Consider the following 21,799-nt stretch of genomic DNA (forward strand, 5'->3'; position numbering starts at 1 on the left):
GCTGCCCCCACCCCGAGGACCCGGCCTCCTTTCTCAGTTTGCACTGGCACTTTGCAGCGCCTTTCCTGTGGAGTGTTACACCTGCTCTTGCACTCAAGCAAGGCAGGCCGATAGTATGGAGAGTGCTTGATCATTCCAGAGGGATGTGCTGGGGTGGGGATACAGGCATGTGATGGACCCCGCTGGTACTCTCCTGTAACCAAATGTATAAGCCCCTGAAGGGTCTTGCCTTCCAGTGCAAAAATGAGGGGGCCACACATGCAAGATTGCTGGGCCTCAAGTTTGACAAAGGGAAGCCCTTGGCATCTGGAACCCAGACAACTCTTTATTTCACCACCTGCAAGCAAAAAAAAAAAAAAAAAAAAAAATCTCTGGCTAATTCCAGGGAATTTTCCACCCTGCGCTGTCACCTCTGTGGAGCTGTTTCACCATGGCTCCAAGCTTGATAGGTATAAAACATATTCATACTCCATGTGGCAGTGCCAGGCTTTATAGACCCCTGTGTTCTTGGCCCGGGTCCCAGGGCTAATGTCCTGAGAGGCACCTTGATTTGTACACCATCAGGTCTGGCCCGTGGGCCATGCTGAGAGCTTCTGCCCACCTTCACGTGGTGTGAAGTACCCTTCTGGGTGCTTCTGGTGGGGAGATAACCGTTTAGTGAGGGGAGCTCTCTCACTATCTCTCTGCCTGCAAACTCCCCATCTCTCAGAAGCTGAGGGAGAGAGCAGCAGAGAGACTGAGAGTAAAGTTGGAAGGAAGAGGCAGGAAGGCCACGGGGCGGGTGGGATGTGATTCTGGCCACGTCTGTGATGACCATTACCTGAAGCAGCAGGACATCAGGAGTACCCGGAAAGGAGAGGTAGCAGAGACTCGGGGCTGGAAAAAGGAGATGGGACAAAAAAAGACAGAACCCTGGTGGATAACAGGAGACGCCTGAGAGCAGAGAAGCAGCGCTCGGACACACCAGTACTTGGGGTCCGGGAGGTTCTCCTGGCACAACACCCAGAGCCGGCGAAGGAAGGGCTGAGAATAGGCAAAGAGCTAACCAGGGGAGGAGGCGTAGGGGCGCAGCAACAGAGATGGAGAAAGGCGACAGGCCACATCGCCTTTCCACAGACCCCCATCTGCCAGTTGCTCCCCCGCCCTGTCGCAGCATGTAAGTGCTTGTCTAGCCCACTCCTGAGAACCCTCTCAGCAAGTCTCTCTCAACTGAGACACAAAGAGTCCCGGCTTTTCCTGTTCAGCTTGGCCAGCATAGATCAGGGCAGTGCCTGCCATGGCCTGGGTGGCGGCGGCGGCGCGAGCCCGTGTGTGCGCCCGCTGGTGCTGTGACAGTGAGCGGCTGTGGCTGAAGCACTTGCCACACTCCGCACACTGGGCCGGCCGCTCGCCCAGGTGCGTCTTGCGGTGCAGCGTCAGCTTGGAGCCCACGCTGAAGGCCTTGCCACACTCAGGGCACTTGTGCGGCTTGTGGCCGGCGTGGTTGCGCCGGTGCACATTGAGGTTGGACACGCACGTGAAGCGCCGGCCGCACACCTCGCAGTGGTACGGCTTCTCGCCGGTGTGCGTGCGCCGGTGCTTGGTGAGGTCAGAGCGGTCGCTGAAGCAGCGGCCACAGTCCGGGCACGGGAAGGGCCTCTCGCCCGTGTGGATGCGCTGGTGCACCACCAGGTCGGAGCGCTGCCCGAAGCCCTTGCCGCACGTGCCGCAGGCGTGCGGCCGCTCGCCCTGGTGGCTGCGCTGATGGCGCAGCAGTGTGGAGCTCTCGCTGAAGCGGCGGCCGCAGGCGCCGCAGGCGTAGGGCTTCTCGCCCGTGTGCGTGCGCTGGTGGCGCACCAGCGTGGCGCTCTCCAGGAAGCCCTTGCCGCACTCGGGGCACTTGAAGGGCTTCTCGCCCGAGTGGGTCTGCAAGTGTCGCGTCAGCGTGGAGCTCTTGCCGAAGCTCTTGCCGCACACGCCACACCGGTGCGCGTCCGGAGCACGCGACTGCCGGCGCGGGGAGTCGCCGGCGCGCTCGGCCCGGTGGGCACGCGCGTGGCTCCGAAGTCCCGCGCCGCTGCGGAAGGCCCGTGGGCACTGCGGGCAGCGGTGGGGCGCGGCCGCGGGCGTGGCGGGTGTCCCCCACGGGTGCACCCGCGCCTGGTGGAAGCGCAGCGCGCTCTGGCGGAAGGCACGAGGGCACAGCGGGCAGCGACAGGGCCGCTCAGGCGGGTGCCAGTGGCGCCGGTGCAGCAGCAACGCGGGGAGGTGCGGGAAGCGGCGGCCGCAAGCGCGGCAGCGACAGAGGCGGCCGCGGCGCCGCCGGTGCGCGCTCTGGTGCAGGTCGAGGTGGCCGCTGTGGCGGAAGCTCTGGCCACACTCGCTGCAGATGTAGAGCGTCTGGCCCGCGTGGGCGCGTCGGTGAGCCCGGAGGTCCTTGGCCTGCGGGCAGCGCTCTCCGCATTCTAGGCAAAGGAAGCGGCGGTCCCCACCGTGGGCGCGCTCGTGCCGCAGCAGCACGGAACTGTAGCGGAAGCTCTTGCCACACTCACTGCACGTGTAAGGCCTGCCCACTGCGGCCTGTGATGCGGCCAGCATGGTGACGGCCAGGCCCCCGGCGCCCTCCGGGTGCGGTGTCCCACTCACACTCCGGGGTCCACGTCCTGGAGCTGTGGGTTACTTTCACTTTTCTTAAGGCCTTGAAGGGGACCTGTAGCAGAGGGGAGAGGGAGAGGCCTGGACAACTGGTCTGTGGATCCCAGGGCTCCTTCTCTCATGGGCAGGTGCTGTGGCTTTTTCAGAGGTGAGCGGCAGCTAGATGTGCCATGTACCGTGAGCCCTGCAGGGAGAAGGTCACTGTCACCCCAGCTACACCCTGGGGAATGGAAGGGCAAGTACAGGCTCCCTGTTTTTTGTAACTTCCTCAGCTACGGCATCCCCTGAATTCCCATTCTCGAAGAGGAGGCAAAGCCTTGAGGGTGCTAGAATCATGGGGAGGGGGGTCCTTGTGCCACTAGGAAGGGCAGGACGGACTCAGAGGGGAGCTTGCCTCCAGTACATTGTGAGGAAGGGGATGAGGTTGAGGGCCTCGCCTATTTTATGGTCTTAGACCAGGGATCTGGGCCTGAAGATGCCCTAGGAAATGACCAAGGAAGGATAGGCAATGAGAAGTCCCCTGGGCCTAGACCACACCAGCACCTTCTTCCAGAGACCTGGCTTTCCTGAGTCACCAGTGCAAACGCAGCCAGGCCTGGGCTGGAAAGACCGGAAGGGCCTTAGATGAAGCCTAAACTTATCCAGCAGCAGGAGCCTGGGCAAAAGGCTCAGAAAGGGCGGAGGCCTGAGCAAGGGAAGGTGTCTGAGAAACCCTGAAAGTGCTACTCCGTGGCTCCGGGCAGCACCTTACAGCCACATCACACCAGTGCACAATCCGAGTCTCCTGGCCTAGCCTTGAGAAAGCAACTCACAACCCAGGAAAGGCGTGAAAAGGAAGCATGAATAACTCACAAAGAATATTATCAAAAGTTCATGGCATTATCCAGGAAGTGCTTTTCACATTTTTAGGGAAGGCTGAGGAGAAGGAAGGGACAGCCTTTCCAATTCTCAGAGCATCCTGGTTGTTTGGAAACATTCTGCAGACATTCCTCATTGCCCCAGCTCCAGGGATCTGAGAACCTGGAGTAGCAAAGAAGCCCCTTTATGGGAATAGGATCTGCTCTGTCCTCTTGATCTCAAATGGTATCTCTGACTCCATCTGATAAGTTGGTCCAGGTAGCTATCCAGCAGCAGGGTCAGCCTTTGCGCCCTCTATTTAGAGCACAAATAGGGCTGCCCTCCTCACCTGGCCGGCCTCACCACTGACGCCAGCCCTCGGGACCCGTGGATCTATCCCCAACCCAGTTCAGTGGGACACTGGAGACGAGATACAGTCATTATCAGTTATAGGCCATGTCACCCAACAGATCAGAGAGAGGAAGCAAACAAAATAGTCACCAGTCATTTTCTTCTTAGCAGATGTAAATTCATCCTAAATACAGAGCTGTCGTTAAAACAGCCCATAGAAGGGGTCCTCATCTTTTGAATCCAAATGGGATCAACTGAAAAAAAGCCTTTATAGCCACAAACCTGCAGGGGTGAGCTCTGGAGCTTCTGCTCCCCTCCGCACTGGACGGGAGTGGCGGATGCAGGATGCTCCCTTCCTGTGCTTCTGGAGCAGGATGTGCTCCGCCCTGCAGGAGCAGTGAAGTAAGAGGGACAATGTGAATTTAAACTAAGCAGAGGGGACAGACACAGGAGGAGAAAGAAGAGGGAAGTATTTCCTGGAAGAGGGTAGTTTTTTAAATGGACACTTGCAAAGATAAAAAAGTACCAAGAATAGTATCACAAGTCACTCCCTCACCTGCAGCATCTACCTACATTTTGCATTTTGTTTCATCTGCGACACTCCCCTCACCTGACTCCACACTCCACCCCACACACTTTTTTTTTTTTTTGGTGTGTGTGTGTGTGGTGGGTGGATCTGGAGTATTTTAAATCTTATTCAAAGAGGATGAGCTTTAAACAAACTCTGCAAGCAGAGACAGGAGCCTCTCTACAACCTGAGAGCAGACTTTAGAGCGAGCCTCTCGGATCTTCCAGACGGAGCTTTCAGCCAAGACACTTGCTTAGGCTGCTGATTTCTAGCTGGTCAAATTCAAAGGAATGCTGGCCTTCCTATGAATAAAACCTTCCTTCAAGAGTCAGTGGTTGATCCCAAAGGCTAAAGAGGCTAATGCTTATGCCTAGGTGAGTGTTCCCCCTCACCTGGGGGTCTCTGGAGACAATTGCTCCTCTAAGGCCATGTTTCTGGGAACGCACCCTCTGCCAGGATACTGCCTTCCAGGGCGCATGCCCAAGGAAGTAAGACGCATGCACAAACATAAACACGCACACACAAATGACATATAAACAAACATACCACTTCCCCCCATTACAGATGTGGCGTAAGAGAGCCCGGTCTAGGGTGCAGGTTTGTTGCTTGAGTGCCAGCCAGGCTGTATGCTTCTGGTCTCTCTTCTGTACCTCACCCCATGCTGGAGCTTGCCTGGAAGGAAAGGGTCTATGCCCGGCGGGAAATCTAAAAGAAAAATAAAACATCACTGTGCCAAACGAAGAACAATTTCTGAACTGTCCTAACGATTTTCCTGATTGAATTTTGAAGTTATACCATCAAATTTCTTTGGAGAAAAAATAAGTACCAGGAGACAAACATTACACTGTTCACCAGAAATTGACACATGTTGTAAACTGACTATACTTCAATAAAAAAGAATGCAAAAAAAAAAAAACAAACCCCATAAGTACAGGGAAGGCTTGGAAAGAGGGAACAGGGTCATTATGTGTGAACTGTTAAAAGGTCCTAATTGTTCAATACTATAGTAGTTTAGTACCTTCCAAGAATTTAATAAAGACAGATATTTATAAGTACTGCACATATAACCAATAAAAACATGTACTAAGAAGATAAGCTAATGGCAAAAATGTTCGTAATGAAGATAAACTTCCGAGTTTCGTATATCACTTTATTTTTGTTCCTTAACAGATCTTGCAGGCATCTCATGCCATATCTAACTGTTCACAAGAGTGTTGGACTTCCATCTTTTTTTTGTGTGTGTGGTGGGGGAGGTAATTAGGTTTATTTGTTTCTTTAATGTAGGTACCAGGGATCGAACCCAGGACCTCATGCATGCTAAGCATACACTCTAGCACTTGAGCTACACCTTCCCCCTGCAATTTCTCCATCTTGAAACCAGAGTTGGATAAAACTGATTTGGGCTGCAAGAGTGGGGCTGAGAGCTGTCCCAGCTGTGCTGTCCACTACAGTAGCCCCAAGCCACCTGTGGCAGCTGAACACTTGAAGTGCGTTTGGTCCAAACTGACATGTGCTGTAAGGGTCAAATACACTCCTGATTTCAAAGACCTAGTAGGAAAAAAAGTGCAAAATAGCTCATTAATAATGTTTAATGTTGGCTATACGTTGAATTGATAATGTTTTGGATATACTGGGTTTAAATCAAATATATTTTTTAAATTTATTCCACCTGTTTTTAAGAAAAGTGATGAGTACAAATGTAGCTCACGTTTTATTTTTATTGGATAGTGTTTGCCAAATGGGTGTTCCAAATTCTGGAATAATACATAAAGGGAGGCTGGCCACCTCACAGTCCCTGGAGAGGTTTGCATAGGAAGAGGTCACTGACTGCTCTGATCCTTAGAGCCGCAGTAGAGTACACAGCCACTTTTCTCATCTCCCAAGATATGAGGCCCTGGCCACCCTCTCCAGAGGGCCCAGCTGCTCTTCAGGAAAGAGAATGTCTGAAAGAAGACCTGGTTGGAACTTGGGCACTGCATGACATGGGTACTCCTGGTTATCCCTATGTGACCTGAGGTTCCCTGCGGGTAGGCAGAGCCATCTAGCTCAAGGGCAGTAAGCAGGTTCAGGAATAGGAGGGGGATGGCAGGCTGGGTGGCCCGTCTCTGGCTCTCCCCGACAGTCCCAAGCCACTCCTGGCCCTAGCCAGTGACAGAAAGCAGCACAGCAGGAAGCCCCAGGCAGCCCCAGGGACCAGGGCTCACTCTGTGCGCTCCACTGTGGATCACCCTTGAGGAGAGTGGTAGCTGCATTCTGGAGAGGAGACTCTTTGCTGGCCTTTCCATACAACCTCCACATCTCCTCAACCCCTACCGCTGCCCCAGCCCTAAAGTCCGTCGCCCCAGCCTTAAAGACATTGCAGTCTCTAGACTCTGAGACACCCCTAAAGATGGCTGAAATGTACATCCAGATAGAAGCAAATAATCCACTTTTCACTCTCCTGGGGGGAAGTGGCGGGAGCAATCAGGTGGATGGAAAAGTTTAACTGGCCCTTTTTGGGGCCCTTCGACTTCCTGAAAGCCCTTCCCCCCACCCTTCATTCAAGGCTCTCCTCCAATAATCCCTCCTCACCCTCACTCCTCCAGCCCCCTACTTGCCTTTATTCTGAATAATCAGTGAAAGTAACAGGAAACAGTGATTCCCAAGCCACCCTGAAAAGGTTTCAGCCTCTTTTCTGGGTGAGGATGGGGTATGAAATCCAGGGCACCAAAGTGGCCACTCCTCACTTCCCTCTTCCTCATAACAGAAACAAGGTCCCGTACTTTAGAAGAAGCTGCCCTTTCCAGCTTCAGATCCAGTGTGACATGTTTAAGGAGTTGGTGGAAATAGGAATGACACCTCCCCCCACATCCTAAGTGCCCAAGCCTGATCACGGTTCAAATGGATCCTTTTGCAGGTTTCTTTTGCAAAGATTTTCCTGTGAAATCTGAGAAGTGTGGAGAAGTCATGCATATTGATAGGGGGAGAACATACATAGTGAGGTAGTTTATTCTCTAGGTCCCTTTGACACACGGGCAAGACTACAGCCCGGAGGGGCCAGAGCAGCCCAGAACTGGGATGAGGGAAGGGGTTATATGGTGTTTTGCACCCTCCCGGGGCTTAGCAAGAAGTTGGACTTTTTTTTTTTTTTTAAACGATGTATTAATCTGGAATACAATTCTTTCAAACATTATGTTCCTGGAGGAAAGGCTGTCTCTCTAGTCCTCTGATCTTCCATAGCCCTATCCACTGCATATACCGCAAATACTGTACCTTGGTTTATTAAGTGGAAACCAGAGAGGCAAGCCTCCAAATTCTGGGTCTTCAATTACCAGCTGTATGACCTTGGACAGGGGGCTTTGGATGGCTAACACTGCTGCCTGAGAAAACTCAGCAAAGAAAACTACTATAATGCTTCATATGGAAAGAGGGAAGGTGTTAAGTCTGAGAACTGTGGTTGCCGAGGTTTTAGGATTTTCTCTGCTCAGGACAGTTCCTCTGAGGAGGGACCCTGACTAAGGGGTCTGACTCCTACCCCTACTTCCAAGGCATCCTAAGCGTTCTGCAAGAGCTTTTAAGTCCTTCCCCCGACCCCCCAAAGAAGCCTCCTTCACAGGATCAGAGCAGCGTGGGCCTTTCGTGGACCCACGCCGTATCCCGGGAGCTTTGAGAGTAAGTAGTGACGTTGGTTACTCATTTTAAGACTTGGTGCCTAGTAGTGGGGAGGGTATAGCTCAGTGGTAGAGTGCGTGCTTAGCATGCATGAGGTCCTGGGTTCGATTCCCCAGTACCTCCATTAAAGTAAAAAACAATAATAAATAAACCCAACTACCCTCCTCCCCAAATAAACAAAATACTTGGTGCCTAGTATTGGAGAACAGGGCCTCGGTTAGAAAGTCCCCACCCCGCAACTCGGGCCCAGGCGCCAGCCCACCCGAAGGGCAAGTGGAGAGTAGCGGGCGTTTAGCATCGACTGAGCCTGGTGGCTGCCGCTGCCCTTTTAATCCGGCTCAGCCTAGCGATGTCTGCGTCGTGGCGCCGCCGGCCACGAAGGTCACCGAGGGCGGCCTGGTGAGGACAGACCGAGGGCAAGGCCTGGGAGGAGGAGCAGGCCGCGCGGCGGCCGCGAGCACGCGCCGGCCAATCGCTCGCTCCGCGGCGCCTCCGCGTCACTTGTTGCCGGGGCGCCGTTCTAGACGGCGGCAGACGCGAGCAGCCTGGGGCGGAGGGAAGAAGCCGGGCGACAGTTTGGGGACCGCTGCCCCGTGCCAACCCTCCCTCCCAGCCCCTCGGTCCCCTCACCGGTCGCCGCCTGGCTCCTCGGACACCGCGCGTCTCCCACTCAGCCGGCTCGCCGACCCCCGGATTTGCGGGGCTGGGGCGGGGAAGGAGAGAAGAAGCTGGCGGAGCGCGCGGCCGCCGAGTGGGGAGAGCTGGGAGGCGCCTCGGGATAGGGGTTCACGCTCTAGCCCTGCTCTCCCGGGTTGGCCAGTGGTCGGCCGCACGCGGGTCGCGTCAGCGGTTGCTGGAAGACTGGGAGACGCTAAGAACGCTCCGCGGGAACAGTTCAGCCTCGCCCGCCTAGGCCGCAGTCCCAGTGAGGGGGCGGGACTCACGGGGGGAACCTGGGACTCTCTTGCCAAGGCCCTGCCTTTTCCCCAGGCTTAACCAATCCCTGCCTCCTCCTTTCTTGTCTCCGCCCGCTGGCCTCTTCTCGCCCAATCAGAGGGAAAGGCACTGAGCCACACTCACCGCCTCGCGGCCCGGTGGCGGAGTCAGGGGTGCAGCCTCAGGTCTTCCTGAGGCTCGCGCGCCCTCTGGGCAGCCGAAGTTGTGTCCCTGCGGGTGCTGCCGCAGGGGCAGCGGGCGTCCGGCGCGGAGTGGCCTCCGGGTCCACCCACCGAAACAGTCCCGGCAGTAAATTAGTGACTTCTTACAGTGAGGCCAGACTTAATACCTGTTGGCTTAATCCTCGCCACTGCCCTGCCAACGAGGCTCCCGCAGGTTAACGGATCCCTCTAAATCGCACTGCCTCGGTTGGGGGTACTCCTGGCCCACTTGGCAGCTCTCTCTCCAAGCGCTTGCTGGCTGAGCTCTCTATGCAGTGTCGTCTTCCACCGAGAGGTGCTATTAGTGTTGTTTTCCAGAAACGCATTTGGAAAGTGGCCGTCCCCTGTTCAGGGCTGCCTATCAGACGCCAGATGATGGCTCTCAGTACACTTCTTTACCAGCCCTTATCTTCCTCTCGAGGTCACTTAGTACCACATATTCTGTCACCCATCCAGAACTCTAACCCCTTTGCTCTGCTCAGTGGTTCCCTAAATGAGTATACAGTTAAATCCCTCAAGTCTTTCCCCGGGGTCAGCCTGGAACACTCATCTGCCCCCTTTTTTCTTTCTTTCTACTTTTTATTGAAATATACATACATACAGGAACATATGCAATTCATAAGTGTACAGATCAAATATTTTTATCACCTGAAAAAAACCTATGCAACCCGTTCCCATATTAAGAACTGGAATATTTCCAGAACCCCAAAAGACCCTTGGCCCACTTCTTGTCTCTGCTCCCATACAGAGAGTAACCATAATCCTGACACCATAAATTAGTTTTGACTTTATATACATGGAATCGTGCTATTAAGTCTTGAGTCTTTTGCTTAACATTTTAAAATTCATGTTGTTGAGTGTGGTTGTGGCTAGTTCATTTTTGTTACTATAAGGTATTCTATTGTGTGATATACCATAGTTGATTTACCTGTTTTACTGAATAAATACAGCTGATGGACATCCGGGTTGTTCCTAGTTTGGGGCTTCTATTAGTTTCCTAGAGCTGCTATAACAGAGTACCACAAACTAAGTGGCTTAAGCAAGAGAAAGTTATTTTCTCACAGTTCTGGAGGCTAGAAGTCTAAAGCCAAGTGTCCGCAGGTTTGGCCCTTTGGGGAAGAGGAAGAATGGATGAGGAAGGATGAGGAACAATCTGCTCCACGCCTCTCCCCCTAGCTTCTGGTGAATTTGGAATGCTCTTCTACTCTGCGTTTAATTCCACCCATTCTTAAAATGTTGGCCAAATGCCATCTCCATAAACCGATGCTGGAATGCCCGTCTCCATCCTCAGCCCTGGGTGTGAGTCCGTGCTACAGTGCACCCCTCTGCATATTGTCACAGCTGAGTGAAGGCTTTGCCCTCCTCATAAACAATGCCCTGAAACAGTGCCTGCTCATCACAAAGGCTCAGTGAGTGTCTGCTGACCCACACATGGCAGCATGGTGTAAGAGGACAGGTCTGGAAGCAGCAGGCAAGGAAGTGGAAAAGGGGGACACAGGATGCAGGCCTAGGCTGATGAGGGACTGAACTGGGAAGGGATGGAGGTAGGAGATGCGGAAATGGGAAATGTGCCTGAAGTAAAATACCGGACATTTTAAGGTAGTTTTAGGTAGATGACTAGTTGAGGATCATTCCAGAGACTTTAGAGCCAGAAAAATGGACTAATTAGCACATTTCTCGACTTACTGTTCAATATTGATGTCATGTGTTTAAGGGACATTGCCACACTTAGCCAATTCCAGAGGAGTGACGAGGATGGTGATAAATACATCGTATAGGTGAACGGGCTGAGGACTTTTTACCTGGAAAAGAGAAACCTGTACATGATGACTGTTCACAAGGCTTGACACACTGTCGTGTGAACAATGGCTGGATCAGACAACTTTATTTTGTGTAGCTATGGAGGGAAGAACTCAGTGAAGAGGACATACAAGAAGGTGGATTTCTGTTTCTAATAGGAGTCATCACAGAGAAGAATGATAGTTGGAACAGTAATCACAAATGTAGTGAGAGAAAGAAAGTTGAGAAGGAAGTTACGGGCATTTTTGTCAACTTAAAAATACTGGATCCAAATGGTTGTCCTTCCCTACAAATCTACATCAATAAATGACAGCTCTCAGTGTGGTCCCATAAATATTCAAGGCATTTATGGAGGGCCTACTATGTGCCAGGCAGTACTCTGGGCACTGGGGGATCCAGCTGTGAACTGTGACATCAGTTTCCCTAAAATAAGCTGTGTGTGTGTGTCATACTCCCACTCAAAATACTGCTGAAGGTTTGGATTAACTACAAAATGAAGTTTACTCTCCTGGTGTGACACGAAGGCCATCTTCCACCTGTTCCAACCCACCTTTGCAGTCGGTCCTCTCCAACCCTCTAGTAAACTGGATGACTACCCACCCACCTTCTACATTTCTCTAAGCCTGGAATACACTCCTCTCACTCCTTTGCCTCTCCTTGTCTGTAAAAATACTGCTTATCCTTCATGGCTCTATTCCAATGTTAACCCACCTCAAAATGAAAGCCGTATCTCCTTCCCAACCGCAAAAACTGTTCATCCATAAATTCTCTATCTATTGAAAATCTGTTGTCCTGTCAGGCCACAAAGGGACGTAACACTGTCCCTGTATTTACCATCCTTTGCCACATACTTCAGAATCATGTACGTATCTTATCTCCCCTACCAAATTGTAAGCTTGAGGGCACAGTCTTACTGAGTGTACATTTCTGAATCCCTGCTTGCGGCCTAGGGAATGAGCTGAGGGTTGGACACAAAACAGAGACTGAGTCCTTTGAGAACACACTGTGGGAGGGCAGACTTCCACAGACTCTTGGTCATCCCACCATGGGCCACGTATAAAGTGATATAAATATAGAACAGGAAGAAAAGGGTAATTCTTACGTAGGTCATCTGCAAACGTCATAGATTCAACAAGTAGGCAAGATTTTTGTATCAGGGTTTGTGGATAATGGTGATAATAATTTTCCACCTCTTGGGACCTTTCTGCCAGTGTAGGCACTGGATTGAGGCAGATGGATTGAATGAACAAGAAAGGAGTGGACATTCTCTTGCTCTAGACTGACTACACAGTATGAGTAGATGAGGGTCAGAATCCTGAGTAGGGCAGGGCAAGAGTTCTAGGAAGAAGAGGGGGTAGAAAGGAAACTCAAAGAAATTTGGTTAGTTAGAGGAATGTCTCCTTTCCACAAGTCTTTACCAAGGGACCACTGAGTCTGCACCTGGCTGGATAATGTGAATTTAAAGATGAATAAGACATCGTGTGCCCTTATAGTGTGGTTAGAGGCATCTATGCCACAATCAAGTTTGGGTTTCCCTCAGCGGGCAGGGGAGGAGTCATGGTGCATGTGGGTTTGTAAACACTAGGCAGTTAGAGGTGAAAAAGCTGTGAGAGTAGATGGCATTTCCCAGAGAGGGTGCAGGTGGATGTGAAGGGGGCTGAGAGTGGAACCCTAGAAAACAAATCTCCAAAAGGAGGCAGCTGCAGAATGGGCAAACAGGAAAGGCTTCGTGGGGGAGGTCAGGATGGGGTCAGGCACTGGGTACCGTGTGAGGAAGTAGTGGTCTGTACCCAATGCTGGAATGAGTCAGATAACATCATGGCAGCATAAGTCTGTTGAGTTGGGCTGGAGGGCACTGTCTGTGGTTCAAAAAGAGGGATAAGGACAGAAAGGAGGGATGTAAAAGTAAAGAATCCTGTTGGTTATGGGCACATGAAACAAGCACATAGGACACGATTTACACGGCAGTTGAGAGGCAACTGAAAGAGCTAATGATTCAGAGCACTATTTCAAATCTCTTGTTTGAAATGTGAGCCCAATTGGTATTCAAAATGTCTAAAATCAGATTTGGAAGGCTTGCTGTGTTACTAGGGATATAAAGACAGAGGATACTGTTTCATTTGTTCCTTTCTTACTATATACACTGTTTTCATTCAAGCATTCCAATTGCAGTCCCATATTCAACAAAAACATTGGCCTCTTAAACACAGGCAAAACATTCTGATATAAATCCCAGTAATGTTCTCCTAGGGCAGTCTGCTGAGGCAACAGAAATAAAAGCAAAAATAAACAAATGGGACCTAATTAAACTTATAAGCTTTTGCACAGCAAAGGAAACCATAAATAAAAGGAAAAGACAACCTATGGATGGGAGAAAATATCTGCAAACAATGCAACTGACAAGGACTTAATTTCCAGAATATACAAACAGCTCATGCAACTCAATGACCAAAAAAAAACCCAAAACAACTCAACCCCAAAATGGGCAGAAGACCTAAATAAACATTTCTCCAGTGAAGACATACAAACGGCCAATAGGCACATGAAAAAATGCTCAATATCATTAATTATCAAAGAAATGCAAATCAAAACTACAATGAGGTATCACCTCACAACAATCAGAATGGCCATCATTAAAAAGTTCACAAACTATAAATGCCAGAGAGGGTGTGCAGAAAAGGGAACCCTCCTACACTGCTGGTGGGAATGTAGTTTGGCACAGACATTATGGAAAATAGTATGGAGATTTTTAAAGAAACTGGAAACAGCCTTACCATATGATCCAGCAATCCCAGTCCTGAGCATACATTTGGAGGAAACTCTAATTTGAAAAGATACATGCACCCAAATGTTCATAGCAGCACTATTTACAATAGCCAAGACATGGAAGCAACCTAAATGTCTATCAATAGATGACTGGATAAAGAAGATGTGGTATACATACGTGTATAAATACACACGCGCACGTGCGCGATGGAGTACTACTCAACCATAAAAAAGAATAAAATAATGCCATTTGCAGCAACATGGATGGACCTGGAGATGGTCATACTAAGTGAAGTAAGCCAGAAAGAGAAAGAAAAATACCATAATATCACTAATATGTGGAATCTTAAGAAAAAGGAGGGACACAAATGAACTTATTTACAAAACAGAGACAGACTCATAGACATAGAAAACAAACTTATGATTATCAGGGGGAGAGGGGGTGAGGAGGGATAAATTGGGAGTTTGGGACTTGCAGATACACACCACTATGTATAAAACAGATAAACAACAAGGTCCTACTGTACAGCACAGGGAACTATATGCAATACCTTGTAGTGGCCTATAATAAAAAAAACCCAAAAGGAATATATATGTATAAACGAATCACTATGCTGTACACCAGAAATTAACACAACATTGTAACTAGACTATACTTCAGTTTAAAAAAAAAAACCTTGGCCTCTAGAACATGGTAGATTCTAGTGTTTTCCCAAATAACTTCACAGATGTCAACTGTGAAGAGCTATACTAAACGAGATACAGGTAAACTGTATAAACTTGGTACAGTATAGCGTAAAAATAGAATATTTGTTGAGAGGATTTTAAACATCAACTTTCTTTAAAATACAAACTTTTTTTTCTTAGTCTTTAATGATGTCCTAGTCCTTAATGATGACATTTCTTTGTCCTAATACAACATTTTTTAAAAAAAGTTATGTTAGATCAAAGTCATGTTCAAAATTCACATCTAGGAATCAGTGGTTCATAAAATAAGATATAGAAAATGAACACTGGAAATTGACACAACGTTGTAAACTGACTATAACTCAATAAAATAAAGTAAGATAACAAAAAAATAAAATAACATGTATTCAAAAGGGGATGACAAAAATTTAAATTCTTCATTTTAATATAACTTTGCACTGTCATAGTTTTTAATAAGATTTTTATCTTATCAAAAAACAAACAAAAAACAAAGATATAGAAAATGAGATTATGAAGCAGAACCTTCAGGGAAAATGAGTTTCCAAGTGAAATACAAGGTAGGGATAAAATCAGTTTTTATGACTGAAGCTACTTTAAAGGCTAAGTAAGAGCTGTAATACAGATAAAACTAGTGTCACATGCAAACTTGTAGCATCTTGAGAAAATATTTTGAAATTTTGGGTTATTTTCACAGATTAGGGTATTTAAATTCTAAGCAGATATATTTAAATTAACATATAATGTGTTGTTGAAAAGATTTTAAATAATTCTAAATACTTTTCCTCATGAAGCTTAATTGAGGCAGTCTATTATTGTGCCTAAGGACTGGGACTGTCTGAGTTCAAAGACCGGCACCACTACGACCACAGCACCAGGAGTATGACCTTAGATAAGTTATTTAACCTCGTGTCCCCTCAATTGTAAAATGGAGGTACAATATACCTCAGCTGGTTGTGATGAGGATCAAATGGATAGATATAAACCATGCAGAACAGTGCCTGGTACGAGATAAACACCACGTGTTTTATTATCAAATGAGATCAGCAAGTAAGGGGGAAAAACTTACTTCTGGACTGAAAAACTCAGTTGATTTAAAAAGGGAAGAAATAATTCAGAGATTTGACAATTACAGGCTGTCCCTTTCATTAACCTTTATTAGTAAGTTACATGATATATTTCTGGGAGCAAGTATTCAACCAGACTTTTTAAAAAACAGCTTTGCTGAGGTATGCTTGATATACCAAGTCTCACATATTGAAATGTACAGTTTGAAAACTGCTGACATGTGTACACAAATCAAATCTTCACTACAGTCAAGACAGAGAACATACCAACCGCCCACAAGTTTATGTGTGCCACTTTGTAATCTCTCCCACCTCTCTCCTAGGCATCTACTGAATCTGCTATCACTATACATTAGTCAACTAATGTGTTTAATTAGCAACTGATGGTAGTATTTATTACATATTTGATTGATGGTAGTGGCGTAAACATCAAAGAACATAAAAAAGTAGTTTTTGTTGGTAGGAAAAAACAAACTAAAAAAAAGGTTTTTAAACATGAAGGTAATTTACACTATTTGCGTGAAGAGATTAAGTTACCAGTAAGAATTTATGAGAAAACTTTATTTCACTGAGACATGACCTAGTAACTGATAGTGTTACTAACCTCTTTACGTGGCTTTCGTATTTTCATGTCATTCACTAGTTTAGTCAACAGGGGCTAGTTGGTTATTTGTTTCAGGGACTAGAAGCGGGTACACTTGTAGTGGAGAGATTACTGGACTTGTGCTGTTCAATACATTAATCAGTAGCCACATATGGCTATCTAAACTTAAATTAAAACTTTAGTTCCTAAGTTGCACTAGCCACATTTTAAGTTCCCAAGCACCCCACACATGGCTGCCACATTGAACAGAATGGATGTAGAAATTTCCATCATCACTCAACGTTCTACTCTACAGAGCTAATTTAGGAGCCTCTTGAGGTATATTATCTACGTGGAGGTGAGGGTCTACACTGAAGCAATGGCAAAGAAATGGAGAAGAGTGAGCTCTCTGAGATACTTAACGTCATGCACAGTGAAGACAGGGGATTCATTTAGAATGTCTTCTAGGTTTCTCCCTAGGGTAAATGGGTGGATGATTAGAACCATTCACCAACAAAATAAATATAGTAGAAGCAGCAGGATTTGAGAAAAGGAGTGAAATCAGATTTGTACCCTACAAGAGGCAACCCTCGGACTGGCCAGTGGTCTGAGAAGTTGCTGGATCTCAAAATGTGATCTGTGGGGAATCTGGATGGAGACAGAGTTCCAAGGAAGGAGCCCTGGGTAGGAGCCAGAGCCATGCACTCAGGTGAGGGCTTTCAGAGAAACCAGACAGCATGAGAAGGTCAGGGACTCGCATCAGAGTCTGGGAAGCACTGACATGTAGGGCAGGGTTTTTAAACTGTGAATCGCTCATGAAATCAACAGAATAGGTCTCCATCAGCATTAAAAAATAGTGTAGCAAATATTAACATGCTTTGAATATTAAGATTTTTTCCCTGAGACTTTTTGTTACGAATATATTTACAAACCTATATGTATACTGGGTTGCAAGGTGAAACTCGTTTCTGGGTTGCAGCCTGATTAGTTTGAGTATCACTGATTTATAAAATGAGCACCACAGACTATAAGCTACATGCAAACTCCTGGCACACTGCCTTCACCCAGGTGAGAACACTGTATGAAGGAATTAACCAACAGGTCAGAGAAATAAGAGGAAACCCACAACAAGTGTGATTCAGAAACTAAAGAACTGTAAGAGAGAAGAGACAACCCAGTGTCAGGTATCAGTGATTTGGTGATGTTCAGAGCTTCTCCCTGCAATTTCTGTGGATTGGCATGAGCAGAAGCCAGACTACAGAAGTAAATGGGAGGTGAGGAAGTGGAGATGAGACCAATGAGGGTGGAAATTGAGAGACATTTGTTTTGTTTTGTATTAAAGATGTGAAAGTTCAGTATGTGCCTGAAAGAGATTAGATGGGAACTGCCTTGCCCAATAATGAAATCACTGGCCACACGTGGCTATTTAAATTAAGTAAAAACGCAATTCCTTAATAATACTAGGTTCAAGTGCCCAATGGCTACATATGACTAGTGGCTACCATGCAACACAGAGCTCATACAGAACATTTCCATCACTGCAGGTATATCTATTGGACAGTGCTGCTCTACAGAAAATTTTTAACTCATCATGCTATTCTGGCCTCAATAAAACAGGTCAGCGCACAGTGCTCCCCAACCTCTTCCTGCCTGAAACATTATCCAAACCCAGCAAAAAAAACTGCTGGGGGTTGTATTATAATCTGTACAAGATGAGATCACATTTGGCCTCAGCGAGTGAGAGTTAACCCTGGCAGAGGCCAGTGGAGTCATCAGGGAGGCTACTGAACCCCGGGATGTGATCTAGGGGCTGTCTGGGCATTATATGTATTCGAGATGTTTTCCCACCAAGTGCAAGAGATATGTGACAATATGAAGCTCATGAAGGCTAAGGAATGAATACATAGAGGAAAAGATGATGTGGGACAAGGTATAAGGACAGTAGATACTGTAGTAGTGCTGAATAGGAAAGGCTCAGAAAATTCAGGCTAGGGTACACAGAAGATGATGGGTAAAATGAAATACATTACAGTAAAATTCAGTTTTACAAAAGAAAAGAACAAATAAATAGCTTCCAATTTCCATATGTAATTTTCATGGCTTTTATATGGAACCTTAATAGCAAAATGGAATGTGATAGAAGACTGAGGTATTATTATCCATCAGATCTGTCCACTTACAACTGTTACTCAGGGTCTCGCTGATTCACTGAAGTGAGAAAAGTCACTTCTGGAATTTTAAAAATAAAATTTTCAATTTTGTGGAAAAACTTCTTTTAAATCACTTTTTAAAGAATGTATTGAAAAAAAGAATGTATTGGTTCTACTTAAAAAAAAAATTTATGTGGTTATTCATGGGACGAGGGACTGGAAGGACAGGATCCAAAGGAAAGAAGGAAAATCCAATCCATTTGCCTTCTTCACCCCAGGGCAAATCTTGAGCAGGCTCACAGGAGGTTAGATCTTTTTGGCAAAAATAAAACGTCCATCCTGAAGCCTTTCCCTTAAGCGTCTCCTGGCGACACCTAGAAGTGGTGATTTCAGGTCAGGTTTTTTCACTGACGCACAAAACCATGTAACAACTCCTCCTCCTCGCGGGCTGTTGAGCACTGAGCGCACAAGAACCCTGAATTCAGATTAATTAAGTTTCTAACGACTGCTCATGGGGGAGTCAGTGACCGCACTGCAACGACGTTCAGTGGGAAACGGCCTGGCTCGCTGAGGGGCCGTCGTGTTGGCGGCGGCAGGCCTCGAGCAGAGGCATTTACCTATCAAATTTGCCCTTTAGACACCGTTACTAACTGAGCGTACCGCTTACTTCAACTGCGTGAGGAGAGCACGCCACAATCCAGCAGCAGAGACCTCAGGTGCCCACTCGGACCTCCAGGAGCGCCGCCGCCGGAAGTCCACAAGCCCACCTCCCACTTCCTGGGCGGGCCCGGAAGTGGCTTTGGGGGCCGTAAAGCAAGATGGCAGCGCTCTCTCTGCGGTGATTGTCCGCGCTCCGTTTTACTTCTAGCACTTCCCTGCCCACCAGGGACTCTCGACCTTCATCCCCTGCCCCAGTTTTTTCTCAGCACACACGCCCACATTTCAAGTTCATTTTGCCCTGGTGAAGGATGGGCTGGAGGCGACGTACGGCGAACCTGCGCGCCGTGAGGCACCATTTTGTACGGAAACCGAAGGCTGGGCGGGACGAGTGTTGGGGATCCAGATGTGGCCGGGTTAGCAGGGGAGCGTGCGAGGGAGGGGCGCGAGGGCGGGGCGGGGCGGGGGGGGCGTTGCTACCTGATGATGTATTTCCGCTTCCTATCGGCCACATCGTATTTGGTTGGACCGGCTTGTTGCGGGGAGGGCGGGGGAAGATTGTTTGCAGTGCAGAACCTCGGCGCACGGGAAGGTAAACTGAGGTAAAACTGGAAAGGGTTCGCGGGGGGTGTGTGGGTTTGCGCCCGGCTGTGTAGGAGGTCTGGGGCCAGGGTCCTCGGGATTGCAGAAGAGTGGGGTTGGAAACGGGAGGCTCGGATTGTCCGCAGGGTTGGAGAGAGAAGAGGAGATGGGGTGGGGCTGGGGGTTACAAGGTGATTTGCAAAGCCGGGGGAGGGGGGAGTGGAATGGGGCTGGCGGAAGAGAAGCCGGGGGATAGTGGGGAGGATGAGAGCACAGAGGGAAGTCTGGGAGGTGCTGGTGGGGGAGGGGCTGGGGCGAGAGATCCTGGAACGCGGGAAAGTTCAGGGGTTGGTCTGAACGTGGGGGTGTGCGGGGAAGAGAGTGGAGTCCTTGGGAGGTTAAGGGATTGAAAGGAGCTGGTGGCCGACGTTCTAGTGCTGACTATGGACTGGGCCTTTGTTTCCCCTGCAGCTCCCCAGAGACTCATCCCGCAGCCTCTGCTCAGGCCCAGCCGTCTCTCTCCAGTTGCCACCACAGCCTGGAGGCGCCTGCCTCCGCCCTCCCGAATGGTGCTCCTTCTCGCAGGCCTCGGCCCAGGATCCAGGCCCCCTTTGCCCCCTGCCTCGGAGCTGTTGCTCCGGGTCTTTCCTAGTGGACTCCTTGGGACGGGGAGGGAAGAACTTTTGCACATACAAGGCTGTAGCTCTAGGGACCCCACCGACAACCTGAATCTTGGTCTCTAACCGAGTGTGAAATCCCTCCTGTGCCCTCTCTATCTGCCCTTTGAGAAGAGAAACCCTTCTGTCCACCCAGAGCCCAGTAAGCCCCAAGCTGGGGCCCTGGTCCCAGCATGTCAATCCTCTCTTATGCATAGGGCTCTGCCCTCTCCCTGTCAGCATGGCTGAACTCAGGCAGGTTCCAGGGGGGCGGGAGACCCCACAGGGGGAGCTTCGGCCGGAAGTTGTAGAGGATGAAGTCCCTCGGAGCCCTGTCGCAGAGGAGCCCGGAGGAGGCGGAAGCAACAGCAGTGAAGCCAAATTGTCCCCAAGAGAAGAAGAAGAGCTGGATCCTAGAATACAGGTGAGAAGACTGAGCTAGGGGAGACACAGGGAGCTTAGATGCCAGTGTTTCTGAAGAGCTGTCCGATAAATGAGGGGTTGGACTTAACTCTTTTCCCAGTGCACTTAGGCAGGAAGGGAAAACAAGTTTGTCAACAAATCATTGCAACACAGTGTGACTAGTGCCACAAGAGTTGTGTGCAGTGGGAGTACAGAGAAAGGCCGGGCCTGAGTGCCTGGGGCATGTTGCTGAAGGCTTCCCTGATGAAGTGAAGTGACAAATTGGCAGCAGATGCAGGAAGCACACTTTAGGTCAGGAGACAGTCGAACTGTTGTTTCTTTTCCGAGTAAACAAAGGGAGATACACAACTAGTTTCTACTGTATAGCACAGGGAACTATAATTAATATCGTATAGTAACTTATGGCTAAAAAGAATATGAAAACAAATATATGTATATTTCTACATGACTGAAGTAATTGTGCTGTACACCAGAAATTGACACAACATTGTAAATTGATTATACTTAAATAAAAATATTTAAAAAAAAAGCAAAGGGGCTGTTGGCTCGGAGATGCAGCGTGAGTGGGATGTGAGATGACTTTGAGATCAGAAGGCAGTTTTGAATCTTTTCCCTTCTTTCATCTTCTCATCAGTGCCTCCCAGGGACATTCACATTTGTGAAAGGTGAGACTTTTCATGTCTCATAAAGGTGACATCAGGCTTAGGCCTCTGAGGAAATCTGATGTGTTCAGAGACATGTATGAGCTGTGGTCAGTCCTTCATAATACAGATTTCTGGCTCTGAGGATGTTGGGTCTATCGGATGAATGGAAGAGCTGATTTATTGTTTTGGAGCATTAATTGGCTAGTTGGTAGAGGGGCAGAACTTTGTGAAGGAGACCTGGGAGCAGTGGGTGAGGACAGGCACCACGTGGAGTAGATACATGGCCAGCTGAGCTGGATTGCAGTTTCCAGGCGGCAACAGAGAAGGGCTCCCTGGAGAAGCTGCTTCGGCAGGTGAAGGTCAGGATGGTCCTGGGTATTTGGGGCCTGAGCCTGCCATTTGGTATGGTAGCATCTCCAGGATTCTGACATGGAGGTGGCTCACGCCTCTGTAGGTGAGGAGGAGTGTCCCAGGGCTCACATTCCCAGGCTTCTCTGTCAACAGACCTTTATTAGAGTACTTCAGTGAGTCAAGAAGAAATCAAAGCTGGTTCTAGCATCCTTCCTGC

The 21,799-nt window shown here is 48.6% G+C and overlaps 2 protein-coding genes across 15 annotated transcripts in view; one reads left to right on the plus strand and one right to left on the minus strand.

Annotated features, from left to right (window-relative positions):
* Window positions 1–355: 355 nt before the first annotated feature.
* ZNF672 (zinc finger protein 672) lies at window positions 356–19,331 on the minus strand. 7 transcript variants are annotated; one of them, XM_072952822.1, is made up of 5 exons: window positions 18,937–19,331; window positions 10,885–11,000; window positions 4,937–5,095; window positions 4,105–4,208; window positions 356–2,818 (listed from the first exon to the last, which is right to left on the minus strand). In XM_072952822.1, exon 5 carries the CDS (start codon window positions 2,575–2,577, stop codon window positions 1,192–1,194), a length of 1,386 nt encoding a protein of 461 aa, XP_072808923.1. In that variant the 5' UTR covers window positions 2,578–2,818; window positions 4,105–4,208; window positions 4,937–5,095; window positions 10,885–11,000; window positions 18,937–19,331; the 3' UTR covers window positions 356–1,191. The 7 variants fall into 7 exon arrangements, with proteins under 7 accessions (XP_072808923.1, XP_072808925.1, XP_072808941.1 ...); XM_072952824.1 differs by having other exon boundaries at window positions 18,930–19,331; XM_072952840.1 differs by lacking the exon at window positions 10,885–11,000.
* Window positions 19,332–19,394: 63 nt separating this feature from the next.
* The window catches only part of SH3BP5L (SH3 binding domain protein 5 like), a 33,784-nt gene continuing 31,379 nt past the window's right edge, over window positions 19,395–21,799 (plus strand). For 7 of the 8 annotated variants that reach the window (XM_072952877.1, XM_072952868.1, XM_072952851.1 and 4 more), the window contains exons 1-2: window positions 19,395–19,528; window positions 19,980–20,588. In XM_072952877.1, coding sequence (XP_072808978.1) covers window positions 20,406–20,588 — 183 coding nt within the window. In that variant the 5' untranslated portion in view covers window positions 19,395–19,528; window positions 19,980–20,405. The remainder of the gene's footprint in view (window positions 19,529–19,979; window positions 20,589–21,799) is intronic. The other variant, XM_015252183.3, reaches the window with a different exon arrangement.

The sequence above is a fragment of the Vicugna pacos genome, chromosome 3, assembly GCF_048564905.1.
Source record: "Vicugna pacos chromosome 3, VicPac4, whole genome shotgun sequence".
Lineage (NCBI taxonomy): Eukaryota > Metazoa > Chordata > Mammalia > Artiodactyla > Camelidae > Vicugna > Vicugna pacos.

Bases quoted from the DNA above. Each gene is read 5' to 3' on its own strand.
- ZNF672 (XM_072952840.1), bottom strand. From the start codon at position 2,577: ATGCTGGCCGCATCACAGGCCGCAGTGGGCAGGCCTTACACGTGCAGT.